General features: G+C 41.0%; 1 protein-coding gene across 2 annotated transcripts in view; it reads left to right on the forward strand.

Annotated features, from left to right (window-relative positions):
• The window catches only part of RFX2 (regulatory factor X2), a 243554-nt gene that overhangs the window by 52173 nt on the left and 178894 nt on the right, over nt 1-12487 (forward strand). For both annotated transcript variants that reach the window (XM_075283158.1, XM_075283166.1), the window contains exon 2: nt 7206-7314. In XM_075283158.1, the coding sequence (XP_075139259.1) occupies nt 7210-7314 (105 nt within the window). In that variant the 5' untranslated portion in view covers nt 7206-7209. The remainder of the gene's footprint in view (nt 1-7205; nt 7315-12487) is intronic.

Here is a 12487-nt window from a genome sequence, read left to right on the forward strand (position 1 = left end):
TTGTTATACCTCCTGAACACAACCAGGAAGGTTATTGGCGCTGTGACCCAGACATTTACCATTGTCCAGGTCGCAGCGCCAAAAAAAAAAGTAGCACCAAACACTTACATAACACATACAAAGTCATGAATAAAGTTTACATTTCACCCAATCCCTGTCCTGTCCATACCTGAGTTTTTTTACAGTAAAATACGCCTCTAGTGATATCCGTTACACGCTAAAATAATAGTAATAACGATTATCACTAGAGATGAACGTATAGCTTGCTAAAATTTTTATAGGGGGATGGAAAATAACATTTTTATGTAAAGTCCTATTTAATTTGCATGCACAAAATGGCATGGCGCATTTCTGCGATTTTGTCGATTCTTTAACACCCGCCCCTGTAAATATATACATGTGTGGTATGTATGAACTCCTCATATCTTGCAGTTTTATGGACAGTACATTATGTTTACAGAAAGGGATTGCTTGAGCCGCACTTTAGTGGCAAATTTGAATTTTTGTGCAATTTTTGCTAGCAATCTCTGTGTGCCGCAAAGTTGAATGAAGGCGGTTGTATATATGAACTATTAAATTGTGTTTTTATATACGGAATGCTGTGTACTCTGAAAAAAGTTTAGATTTTGGTGTCACAGTTTGGTAGGTGCAGTATAGCTTTTTAACATATTGGTGAATAACAGCTAAATCGTGCTTGTCTTCTGTATTCGTGTTTTTGGGTGTCTGAGCTCTTGTTGTAGTTGATGTTTGCGGTACATATAGTATATATACACATTGTATACACCTTAAGCTATTATTTTAAATGTATTTTGCATATGAATCTGAGATTGAACATGAGTTTTAGGTGCAAATATATGTTTTAGCGTATTTTTTCAAAAAATTATATGTGTTGGTCGCAAAGTTGCATGAAGGTGGATGTGGCTATTGATGACCCATTAAGATATTTGTAATCTTCAGGTTGTCTACTTTCAAAAAATATATAGGGTTTAGGGGTTCACTTACTTGTCATGGATGATACTTTTTTTTTAACATTTCCAGCTTCAAAGCAGTTCTAGCGATTTTCTGAAGACATGTGCATGCGGGTGCAGGCTATAGTGATATGAATGAACTCTGCACATGTTGAACTCTTATTTTTAGGAGGTTTGGTGCATTTAATTTTTTGTTTGGTTTTAACAACTAATATATATTTATTTGCATTTTTTCAGAAAGCATTCACTTTAAATCAAAATTGCATGAAGGTGCCTGTTCGTATTCAGTACCAAGTGGCATTCTGACAATGCTGCAGGTGTCTACTTTAAGAAAATATATAGGTATGGAGGGATTGGATGCTTTTTTTAATGTTGCAATTTAGGTTTGATTTGTCCATCTCAAAACTGTGAAAATTGCTCTGGCTACTGGAGGTGCAAAATTTCCAGAGACCCTTGGCAGCGAAAAGGTTAAAAACTCCAAATTCCCTACTATTTCTCCAGTAGCTCCTATGATTGCCGTAGCCAGTTACGTCCTGATTTGGGGATTTTTGGGGATCTCGTCTTCACTAGGGAGGGAAGGCTATAGATATAATTTATTTTATTTATATTTGATTTTTCTATTGTAGCAGTATGAGGGCAGTGGGCTTTTTTTTTTTTTTTTATGGTATGAGATGCATTTTTTAATGACACCACTTTGGGGTTGCTCAAACTCATTGAACAGATTTATTAACTCATTTGAAATAATTAAGCCTTTGCTCCGAGCACACAAACTGCTTTCCCTGAATGCCGCCTCCTGCGCTGCTTCTTTACGCCTCCTGCATCTTCCAGGCTATTCCAATGCGGCTTTAGTTAAAACATGCTAACCCAATGATAGACTCCCCTGAAACCCATTAGGGAACATAAATCAATTATTTCTGCATAGCTGTCTTCTGAGATGCATATTTAAATTCTTTCTATTGAGTTGGTTGATGGCCTTTTTTTTTTTTTTCTTTTGTGTGGGATCCCCTGTGGTTTTTATTTGTACTGTTTTGGTGTACATATGACTTTTTGATCACTTCTTATAGCATTTTTTTTTTTTTTTCGTAAGGCAAATGATGAAAAATCTTTGCAGCTGGCATTTTTTCCCCATGTGCTGCCCAATCACCCCCCCACACACACACACACACCCATAACCTTGATGTTCCTCATGCAGATTGAAATAAAGTTTTAGGGCTCACACGTGAGCCCAGGGGAGGTTTTTGTCAGCGGATTTCGTGTCAAAAACCTCCCCTTACAATGGTGGTTTATGCAGACCGCCAGGCTTCTTTTTTCCGCTAGCGGCGGGCTGCTGCTAGCGGAGAAAAGAAGCGACCTGCCCTATCTTCAGACAGAAGCCACACGGCTTCCGCCCCCGGCAGCACCCTCCGATGTCGCCGCGTCTCTCTCGGTGTCAAAACCCGCGCGGGCAGTTCACGTGTGAACTAGCCCTAAGGGGATTCTATTACTAGAATCTGTTTTTGAACTAAACCCATGTAGGAATAGCCTTAAGAAACTCTTCTCTTACCTTTATTATTCTGATCCATGCCGACATTCCTTTGACATATCTTCACTGGAGAGTTTTCAAGCAGCACTGGGGACACCCTCAATGCTGTTTGAGCGCTGGGAAATGCCCCCAGTGCTGCGAGAAAACTCATTTACATAAGGAAAAAAAGAAGATATTTCTAAGGAACAGCGGCGTGAATCAGAATAATAAAGGTAAGAGAAGAAGAGCCTTTCTTAAGGCTATTCCAGTGTGTGTTTAGTTTAAAAAGGGATTCTAGTGATAGTCGCTTTGTTACTCCTACAGGTTTTTACGGATGCGGCGATACCAAATATGTATTGGGTTTTTCGTATATAAAATTTTATATAGGCAAGGGGCAGTCTATGCCTTTGTTCTTTTTTTTTTTTTTTTTTAGTGTCCCCCCCCCTCCCCTCACTTTATTTTTCATTTTTTCGGTGTCCCTCTAGAGGTCTTGAACCATGGTTCAGTCCCTTTCATTGCAATACACATGTATCACAGTGTATAGAGGAAGTCAGCCTATTCCTAGCTGCCCTCTGTCACTGACCAGTCCCCAGGCTTTAGAAAATACATATTGACAACCCTCGATCTCATTACAGGAAAGATGAGAGTAATTTATTAGCAGAACCCCTTAAATGCCGCATTCAAGTTTGACTGCGGCATCTAAAAGGATTTAAACCCCCATTTGGGGCTGAGCATCGATCAGGGGTGTTGTAACAGGGTGCTATCTGTAACTTAGAGTTAAAGGGGTATTCCCACCTCACATACTCACCAGTCTTTACTGCTGTAAAATCTTCTTTCTTCCTGGTTTCTTGCATCATTTGGTGGGCGGGGTTTCACATGCATCCTGCCATTTAGCTCCGCCCCCAAATTCGAGTGTAGCTCCGCCCACCCATATTGGACTATGAAGTACAGGCAGGAGCAACTCCATTCTGTGTTACATACAGAGACTGCCTGTCTCTGCCATAATGAACACAATTGAATTAGCTAGCCTGATAACTGGGAGAACAGAAGAAATGAAAGCAGCTCCTCTCCCCTATCTGCTAACAGGAAGCTAGGTCACATGGTGTAGACACAGGAATAGCTAGATACACAGGCTCGCTCCCTGCACTTAGCCCCTCCTCCCTCCCCCCTGAGAGCAGCAGATACATCACTTGACTCATGAGCAGCTAAGTCAGGGCTGTGGCCACAAAGAATTGAATAAAGTAAGATAGTGGACAAACAAAGCAGTTTTGCTGAAGCAATGTATTTAGGAAAAGTCTTAAATCCACATTAACAAGCAGTATAGATAGGATCCTTGTGATGGGACAACCCCTTTAACATCTGATCCAGCAGCTTGCCTGCTCAGACTCTGAGTGAGCAGGTGGCTTCCACCATAATAGTAAGGTTATTTGCCTTAAGAACCAGGCAGTAGTAATGGTATGACTAGTCGCTTAAGGGTTAAATGGGGTTATCCACATTCTGTATTGATGTCTATCCTGCTCCTCCTGGACCGTTCAGCTCCAGTAATGTTTACATGTTGGGAGATCTGCTGCTCACTTGCCGAACAAACTGTAGAGGTGACTTTAGGTACTGTTGCACAGTTCCATGGATTTCAGTGGAGCAACACTGTTGTACCTAAAGCTGCTGCTACACTTACTGCAAGTGAGTAGCGCTGCTCCCGGCATGATCTCAGTTGCACTGTCCTGAAGTAGCTATTCTGATGTTGGAACCTCACAGAACTGATATTGATGGCTCATGCAAATTGAGATGGTGGTTCAGGTAGGTAAAGTGGTCTTGATAGAGAATCTTAACTACCTGGATAAATTTGGTTTATGGTTTTGCACTTCTGCAATGGGGAGAATTTCTCAACTTGCTGCAGGACAATTTTCTGGTCCAGTTTGTAGAAGAACCAACTAAAAGAAATGCTAGAGGTGTGTTTTTTTTTTTTTGTTTGTTTTTTTACATAATGTAGGACTTTGTTGCAAATGTAACACTGAAAATCTTGATAATGGTAAACATAATCTAATCAGATTTCACTAAGTAGTAGTAAACTAAAAGCTTGGGAGGGCAAAATCCTTCAATTTAAAAAAAAAAAATCCAATTTTCCCATATTAAAGTGAGTCTATCTTTGGTATTTTACAATAATCCTATCATTATATAGACTTTAGAAAGGCTATTCTTGGCATGCCCCTCCTGAAGAAAAATATTCCTACATTTTAACTGCTTATTGTATTTGGAAAAGAGTCGTTTTGGAGCACAGGGGTAATGCTCCCTGAGCACACCCAAATCTTAAGCAATGATCCTTCTTCACCGTGCATACTTCAAATTGTGACTTCTCCTGCGCAGTACGCTCAGGTAAGAAGATGGTGCACGGAGCATGTGCTATATGCTCGGCCCGAAGTCAAAGTGGCCAAGTGTACAGCGTATGCTCAGTGCACATCGGGTAGTTCCATGGAAGTATAAGAAGTAGTGAAGAAAAGTCCCTATCATCCTTTGCCTTTAAAACAACGTTAGTTCTTTTAGGTACTCTTGCACAGTTTTTGAAGGGACTTGTTCGAGACATGCTGGAGAACTAACCATGGATCTTCTGTATATGTAGAGTTGCTTAAATCCTTCTATCTTTTCATGTAATCAAAGACAGACTTGATGTTGAGATTTCTCCACCAGAGGGTGGTCATGCCAAATATTGATCACCGGTAAATGAATGAGCAAAAGAGAAATATAAATTTAACGTTGTTAATATTCTGTTATGAATTAAGATTTGTATAGTGAACTGATGGGGAAAAAAATTATATATCATATACTCTGTTAATGAATACCGGGAGGATAAAAAAGAGAGGGTAACCGCGCTTCCTTTGTAGCGGAAAAAAGCACTAATAGTTGGAGAGTAACGGCTGGTTGTTCTCCTCTAAAGAACCAGATACTCTTGATGGAACCTTTATGGTGTTTTGATAGAAAATAAATATTGTTACGGCTCTGAGGTCTTATATGGGGTTCGCCTTCACCTGGAACAACAGCTGCTTCCTGGGGACGAGCTGTAAGTGGACCAACAAGAAGTGAACTAGATTCACTAAAAAAACCCGAGTGGGCGCACAGTCCCTTGTGGATGGAATGATTGAAACCGATACTTGAATTACGGCAACGGTTTATTGAAGGACAATTTTGACAGTAGATAATGCGTTTCGGGGCCTTTGGGCTACAAAGCCCACCCCTTCATCAGATCTTGTTCAAATCAAAGTCCAGAGTCAGATCTGTCTAATGTACCGGTAAATGAATATTCTGTTATGAATTAAGATTTGTATAGTGAACTGATGGGGAAAAAAATTATATATCATATACTCTAAGTCACATTATTTTGACCACTTCCTACTTTCGACAACGGTCAGGGGATAATCATACACATTAGGGAGAGTGTGTGCCTACATAGGCGTACGGAGACTTACAAGTCATTCCTACTCCGCTAGGGAATCTGGGTAAAAAAAATATGCAAATCTATCCCCCAGGATGTAATTAGGAGAACAGTGCCTCTGTATGCTGCCCTCTAGGGGCAACTCCCTTAAAGGGGCTCTATCAGCAAAATTATGCTAATAGAGCCCCACATATGCGTGAATAGCCTTTAAAAAGGCTATTTAGGCACCGTAAATGTTACATTTAATCCCGGTCCCGTTTTTAAATAAAAGTATTAAAACATATCTGCAAAACTTACCTGAATGTACACCATGGGCGGGGATAAAGGATGCAACGTCAGCTTCGGGCACGCCTGCCTCTTCTGTCTTCTTGGAGCGACGCCCTCTGGTTCCGTGTCTTCCGGCTTCTTCTCTTTAAATCCCGCGCCTGCGTAGTAGCGCATCCCTCCGAAGCGCTACTGCACAGGCTCACTTGCGAACTGCCATTAATTAAAATGGAGAGTGAGCCTGCGCCGTAGCGCTTCGGGGTGGATGCGCTACTACGCAGGCGCGGGATTTAAAGAGAAGAAGCCGGAAGACACGGAACCAGAGGGCGTCGCTCCAAGAAGACAGAAGAGGCAGGCGTGCCCGAAGCTGACGTTGCATCCTTTATCCTTTATGCATCCTTCACCCGCCCATGGTGCACGTTCAGGTAAGTGTTGCATATATGTTTTAATACTTTTATTTAAAAACGGGACCGGGATTAAATGTAACATTTACGGTGCCTGAATAGCCTTTTTAAAGGCTATTCACGCATATGTGGGGCTCTATTAGCATAATTTTGCTGATAGAGCCGCTTTAACATCATACCTGACTCAGTTAATAAGCCTACTGATATGATGTGGGATTTATTGCCAAACCAATATTTCTATTCCAAAAGGAACAGAACACTTGTCATCATGGGTAAAACGGGCGATTTCATAGTTGCAAAAGATTTGGCAGCATTTTTGGAAAAATGCAGTTTGTTCTGTTTGCATATCCTTGTGGTGAAAGCATATTGTGGGTAAACAAATGGTACCATTGGGAATAACCGACTTAGAAACTGTCAACCAACAAGCATGAGTGGAACAAGTCACTGTGAAAAGGTGGCTACCAGATGGGTCTAAACAGTTAAGCTTTACATTAATGTACAAAGTGTTCAAAGGCGTCATATGGAAGAAAAAAAATCGATTTAGTAAAGGAAAACACTTTACTTGCCAGTTTTGTAGAAGAGATCATGAGATTTTTTACTTGCGTCACGACTCTAATATCACTTTTCTCTCTTTTACTTAGCACCATGCAAAGTTCAGACAGTGGCTCAGATTCTGCCACCTCAGTTGCATTACGGACCTCAGCATCAGCTCAGGCACCAGTAGTTCAACCAGTTCCAGCTTCTCAGCAGGTAATATGACTGATTTCAGGAAACATGTGTAACCTTGAAGGGGGTTTCCCATCTCCTTGTTTCAGCAGTTTGCATGCTGTCTCTCTTCTTCTCACTTTCTGCATTCCCTGGCATTCCCCCCACCCCCCCTTTTTCCCAGTCTTGCTGAGCTGGACACTGCAGTATCACAATACTCATACAGATCAGATAACATGCAGATGCTTGTGCAGACCGGATTCAGTGTTATCTGTGTGTCTACATAGAGAGATAACAGACAAGGATTTATCAGCAAACTGAAGTTAGCTGAACTGATTGTCCTGCTGGCACTAAGTGACGTCACTTCTCCTATCTCACAGGTCCATGGTTATAGTAGCATGGGAGGAGAAGAAGTTCACATAGCAGGCAAACAAAGCAGCATTTCCAAAGCAATATATTTAGGAAAAGTCTTGTTTTTACATAGAACGCTGTGGAGGCGGAGGAGGCTGCTGAGAGCTTTTCTGAAATGCCATATTTTCAACACAAGACTCTCTACCGTTGCACGGATTGAAACAATCAATAAAATAAAATATATGGACTATAATTTACCTATAAGGGTGCATTCACACTGAATAAACGCGCGTTTAATTTTTGCAAAATACACGTGTAAAAATAAGACTCCCATTGACTTCAATGACATTTTTACAGGCGTATTTTTACAAGCGTATTTTTACACGTGTAAAAAATATCATTGAAGTCAATGGGATAGCAAAATTTACAAGTGTAATTTTACTCTACAAAATAAGCTAGCGTTTACTCAGTGTGAACTTACCCTAACACGAGGTACAATGTGTCATGAAAAAACATCCTCAGATAAGTCATTATATATTTATTTTTTTATGGCCTATCCTCATGTATAGTAAGTAGGGGGCCAACACCAAGTATTATGTACTGGAGGGGCACTGGAAGCGGCTCTGTACAGATGATCATATATTTATGGTCTATTGGATCATATGTTATGATCCAATATTCTCATAATGATACCAGTGAGACCCTGTTCACCTCTGCGCTTGTGATCCGTCCACATGAATTCCTTTTTAGAATGTAAACAGATTGGTGCAAAAAGTGATTGCAAATAGTTACCAAACTGAGCCATCAAACCATCTTTTTATGTGGATAGCAAACGCATATCCGTTTAACCCCTTCCCGACATGCGCCGTAATAGTACGGCGCGTGTCGGGTCTGTAACTATGGCGACCGCCCGGGAGCCGGGCGGCCGTCATAGCCGCCGGGTGTCTACTGCTTTAAGCAGTAGACAACCGGCTCTAATGTCTCCGATCGGTCCCTGGACCGATCGGAGGCATTAACCCCTCCGGCGCTGCTGTCAAAGGCGCCGGAGGCGCCATTTTCCCGGCGGCGCATGGGCGCCGCCATTTTGGCAAGGATCGCCAGCTCCTGGAGCATGCTCCAGGGCCGACGTCATGTTGCCATGACAGCTGGGAGCCTTGTTAAAGGCTCCCAGCCGGTCTGCAAATTCTCTCTTTTGCAGGCTGGTGTATGCAGCCTGCAAAAGAGATGATGATTTTTTGCAATGCATTGCAATGCATTAGCATTGTAATGCATTGCATTAGTGATCAGACCCCCTGGGGTTCAACACCCCTAGGGGGTCTAATAAATGCAAAAAAATAAATAAAAAAGTAAAAAAAAAAATATAAAAAAATATAAAAAGTATTAAAAGTTCAAATCACCCCCCTTTCCCTAGAACAAATATAAAAGTAGTTAAAAACTGTGAAACATATACATGTTAGGTATCCCCGCGTCCGAAATCGCCCACTCTACAAATCTATAAAAATATTTTTCCTGTTCGGTAAACGCCGTAGCAGGAAAAATAGTCAAAAGTGCCAAACCGCCGTTTTTTCACTGTTTTGATTCTGATAAAAATTTGAATAAAAAGTGATCAAAGCAATAACATTTCCCGAAAATGGTAGAACTAAAAAGTACACCCGGCCCCGCAAAAAAAGACGCCCTATGCATCCCCGTACACCTATGTATAAAAAAGTTACGGCCGTCGGAATATGGCGACTTTTAGAAGAAAATTTTTTTAACACCGTTTTGGAATTTTTTTTAGGGGTTAAAATGTAAATAAAACCATATAAATTTGGTATCCCTGGAACCGTACCGAAACACAGAATACAGGGGACATGTCATTTTGGCTGCACAGTGAACGCCGTAAAACCAAAGCCCGTAAGAAAGTTGCAGAAATGCATTTTTTCTTCAAATCCACCCCATTCTGAATTTTTTTCCTGCTTCCCAGTACATTATATAGAATAATTAATGGTGGCATCATGAAGAAAAATTTGTCCCGCAAAAATTAAGACCTCATATGGCTCTGGGAGCGGAGAAATAAAAAAGTTATGGGGTTTAGAAGGAGGGGAGTCAAAAACGAAAAACGAAAATCAAAACATGCCATCGGCGGGAAGGGGGTTAAAGTTAGTTTTGCCTGTCTGTTTCCTTATAGATAATTATTTTTTGCACACTTTGATTTCGATTCTGCGGCTCTGTAGTCCATGCCCTCTTGCTGCCCAGGTGTGCAGGTCTACCTGCCACACCCTGGGAAGCGGGAAAGGATGCGCTGCAGGGTAGCAGAAACAACAAGTATACCTTTAAAGTAATGACACAAACACAGATTTTCAGTGAAGCTTAAAACAAAACTTAATTTTTTTTAGATATGGAAAAAGATTATATGTATACCATTTTTATTAAATGGACACTTCTAAAACCTAAGGACCCGATAATTGCAGACATTTAAAAAAAAAAAAAAAAAAAAAAATTCAATATTTAAAAAAAAACAAAAAAACCAAACAGCTATTCACATACAAGAAGAAGGAGCAACATGGTGGCTATACAACGAGCATTAACCCCTATAGCCCCTAGGCAATGAGCATTAACCCCTATAGCCCCTAGGCAATGAGCATTGCCTAGGGGCTATAGGGGTTAATGCTCGTTGTATAGGGGCTAGACCTAGGTCCATAGGGTGTACTGGGCACTTATGCTCATTGCTTAGGGGTTTCTTTACTTACCTGTAGCAATGTCCGTGAAGTTCCCCTTCGTCCACTTCAATACACGGCCTGGATTGCTTCTCCGGGTCCTCTGTGCAGCCCTGTGAAGAGACGACTGCCTGATCTCATGAGAACTCACGAGAACACGCATCTGGAAGCAGCTCCGACACTGTCCAATGCTAATTGGACAGTGTCAGACTGACGTAGCTCTTGTCTTTATAGTCAGAAACACCCTTCTGACACTGAACGGCTAATTAACATACAGGGCGCCAGAATTAACGGGGCTCAGAGCTCCAAAATGAGGGAGGCTAGGGAGATAATTCAAAGTGCACCAGAGTCTGTGCAGCTGCATCTATAACATGGGGCAGAACGCTGCACAGGCTTGGAGTGGTGAAAGGTCCTCTTTAAATGAACAAAAAAAAAAAAAAGTACATTGTGATCCCTATATGGGGCTCACAAGCTACATTACAAAAAAAATCCTTAGTAGTATAAAAATAAAAAATTTTAACATCACTGAATGTATTCAATATTACTACTCACCAGCTGCCACCTGGTCACTTGGACTGAAGCCTTCCCAGCCAGTGATGACTGTGGACAATATTTCCTCCCACATCCTTGGGTTTGCCACATGGTCCTTGTACCGGCGGTCAGCCAGATCCCATAGGGCAGTCTGCATCTCCACCAGCAGGATCAGGAGCTCGCTCTGGTAAAAAAAAAAAGCACCCCTGACCCCCGCTGGTGGAGTCAGACCTCTGTTTAAAAAAAAAAAAAAAAAAAGCGAATTATTGATCAGTTCATGGGAAAGCTGGGTGTCAGTGTAATGAGATACTTATTGTTTTTTGTGCAGCAGTCATTGACCTGGCAGCCAGCTTTCAAAGGAAGATATCAATAGATATACACACATGGAGAAAATTGTTGGATCCTCTCGTTTAATGAAAGAAAAACCCACAATTTTTTCCATGTGTGTAAATTGTTTTAAATCTATATTTCTCTTCCATGGAAGCTGGGTGGCAGTTTAGGGGGAAAAAAAGATCAGTATGTATATATGGTGTTTTAAATCTGATTTGTGGCGGTTTGGCTACTACTTTTAATAATGGTCTGTGTATTTAAATAAATAGGGCGACACTAACTGGCACAAACCAGTTTTAATCCTATCTAGGCCTACCTTTAGGTAGACCTACATAAAAATAAATATTACATATAATACTATACTATTCTATAGGATCATAGGTAATCCTTTAGCATAGCATTACATATAATCTATGCTATTCCACGATTTAAAACAAAAACAAAACATTAAACCACCCTAAAGAATTCAAGAACGACCCCCTAAACAATTCTAACCCTAAATAAAACAATTTAACCATATCTTGGTCAACCACCAAACACATTACATTAAATGTGTTTGGAAAAAGAACGCTAGCGGTTTGCATATTGTGAGGGGGCGGATTTTGAGGAGGATTCAGCGCCAAAATCCACCCCCTCTAGCCCCGTGTGAACGAGCCCTTAAAACCCTGAAATAGATTTCAGAAATTAACCCCTATGCTTTAACTTTAATACACCACCCTCAAAATACTACACTAAGACCCAAACCACCCCGCAAAACAAAAAAAACCCAGGAGATGCTTAATGGGGCTCTATCGTTGGAAATAGTTATTTTTAAGTAATCGCAAGCCTTTAGAAAGGCTATTCCACACATAACTTTTTTTTTTTTTTCTTTATGTAAATTGCCTCAGTAGATTTTGAATTAGTCCGTTTTTATGCATATGCTAATTAGCTTCTCTGTGCACCCCGGAAGTCTCTTCTTGCACTGTCTCCTGTGTATACAGCACAGGCTGCTGAGTCCTCCTCCCTGCTCTCACACAGACATAGCAGAGTGAGTAGAGCTCAATGACTACTTCTGGACAGGAGATGGAAACTAGCAGGTAGTTTGCAAACTGTCCACGGGTGAGCTCCCGAGAGCGTCTTCTGCTTTCCACGGCAAAACTTTTTTTTTTTTTTACTTTTTTTTTTTTTAACCGAACTCAAAATCGGACATGCAGGACTTTGTGTCCAGTTTTTTAAAAAAACAAACAAAAAAACAAAACAGTTTCGCCACGGAGAGCAGAAGACGCTCACGGGCGGACACTGAAAGCCAGGTTTCCATCTTCTGCTGACCG

This window comes from Leptodactylus fuscus, chromosome 1 (genome assembly GCF_031893055.1).
Source record: "Leptodactylus fuscus isolate aLepFus1 chromosome 1, aLepFus1.hap2, whole genome shotgun sequence".
Classification (NCBI taxonomy): Eukaryota; Metazoa; Chordata; class Amphibia; order Anura; family Leptodactylidae; genus Leptodactylus; species Leptodactylus fuscus.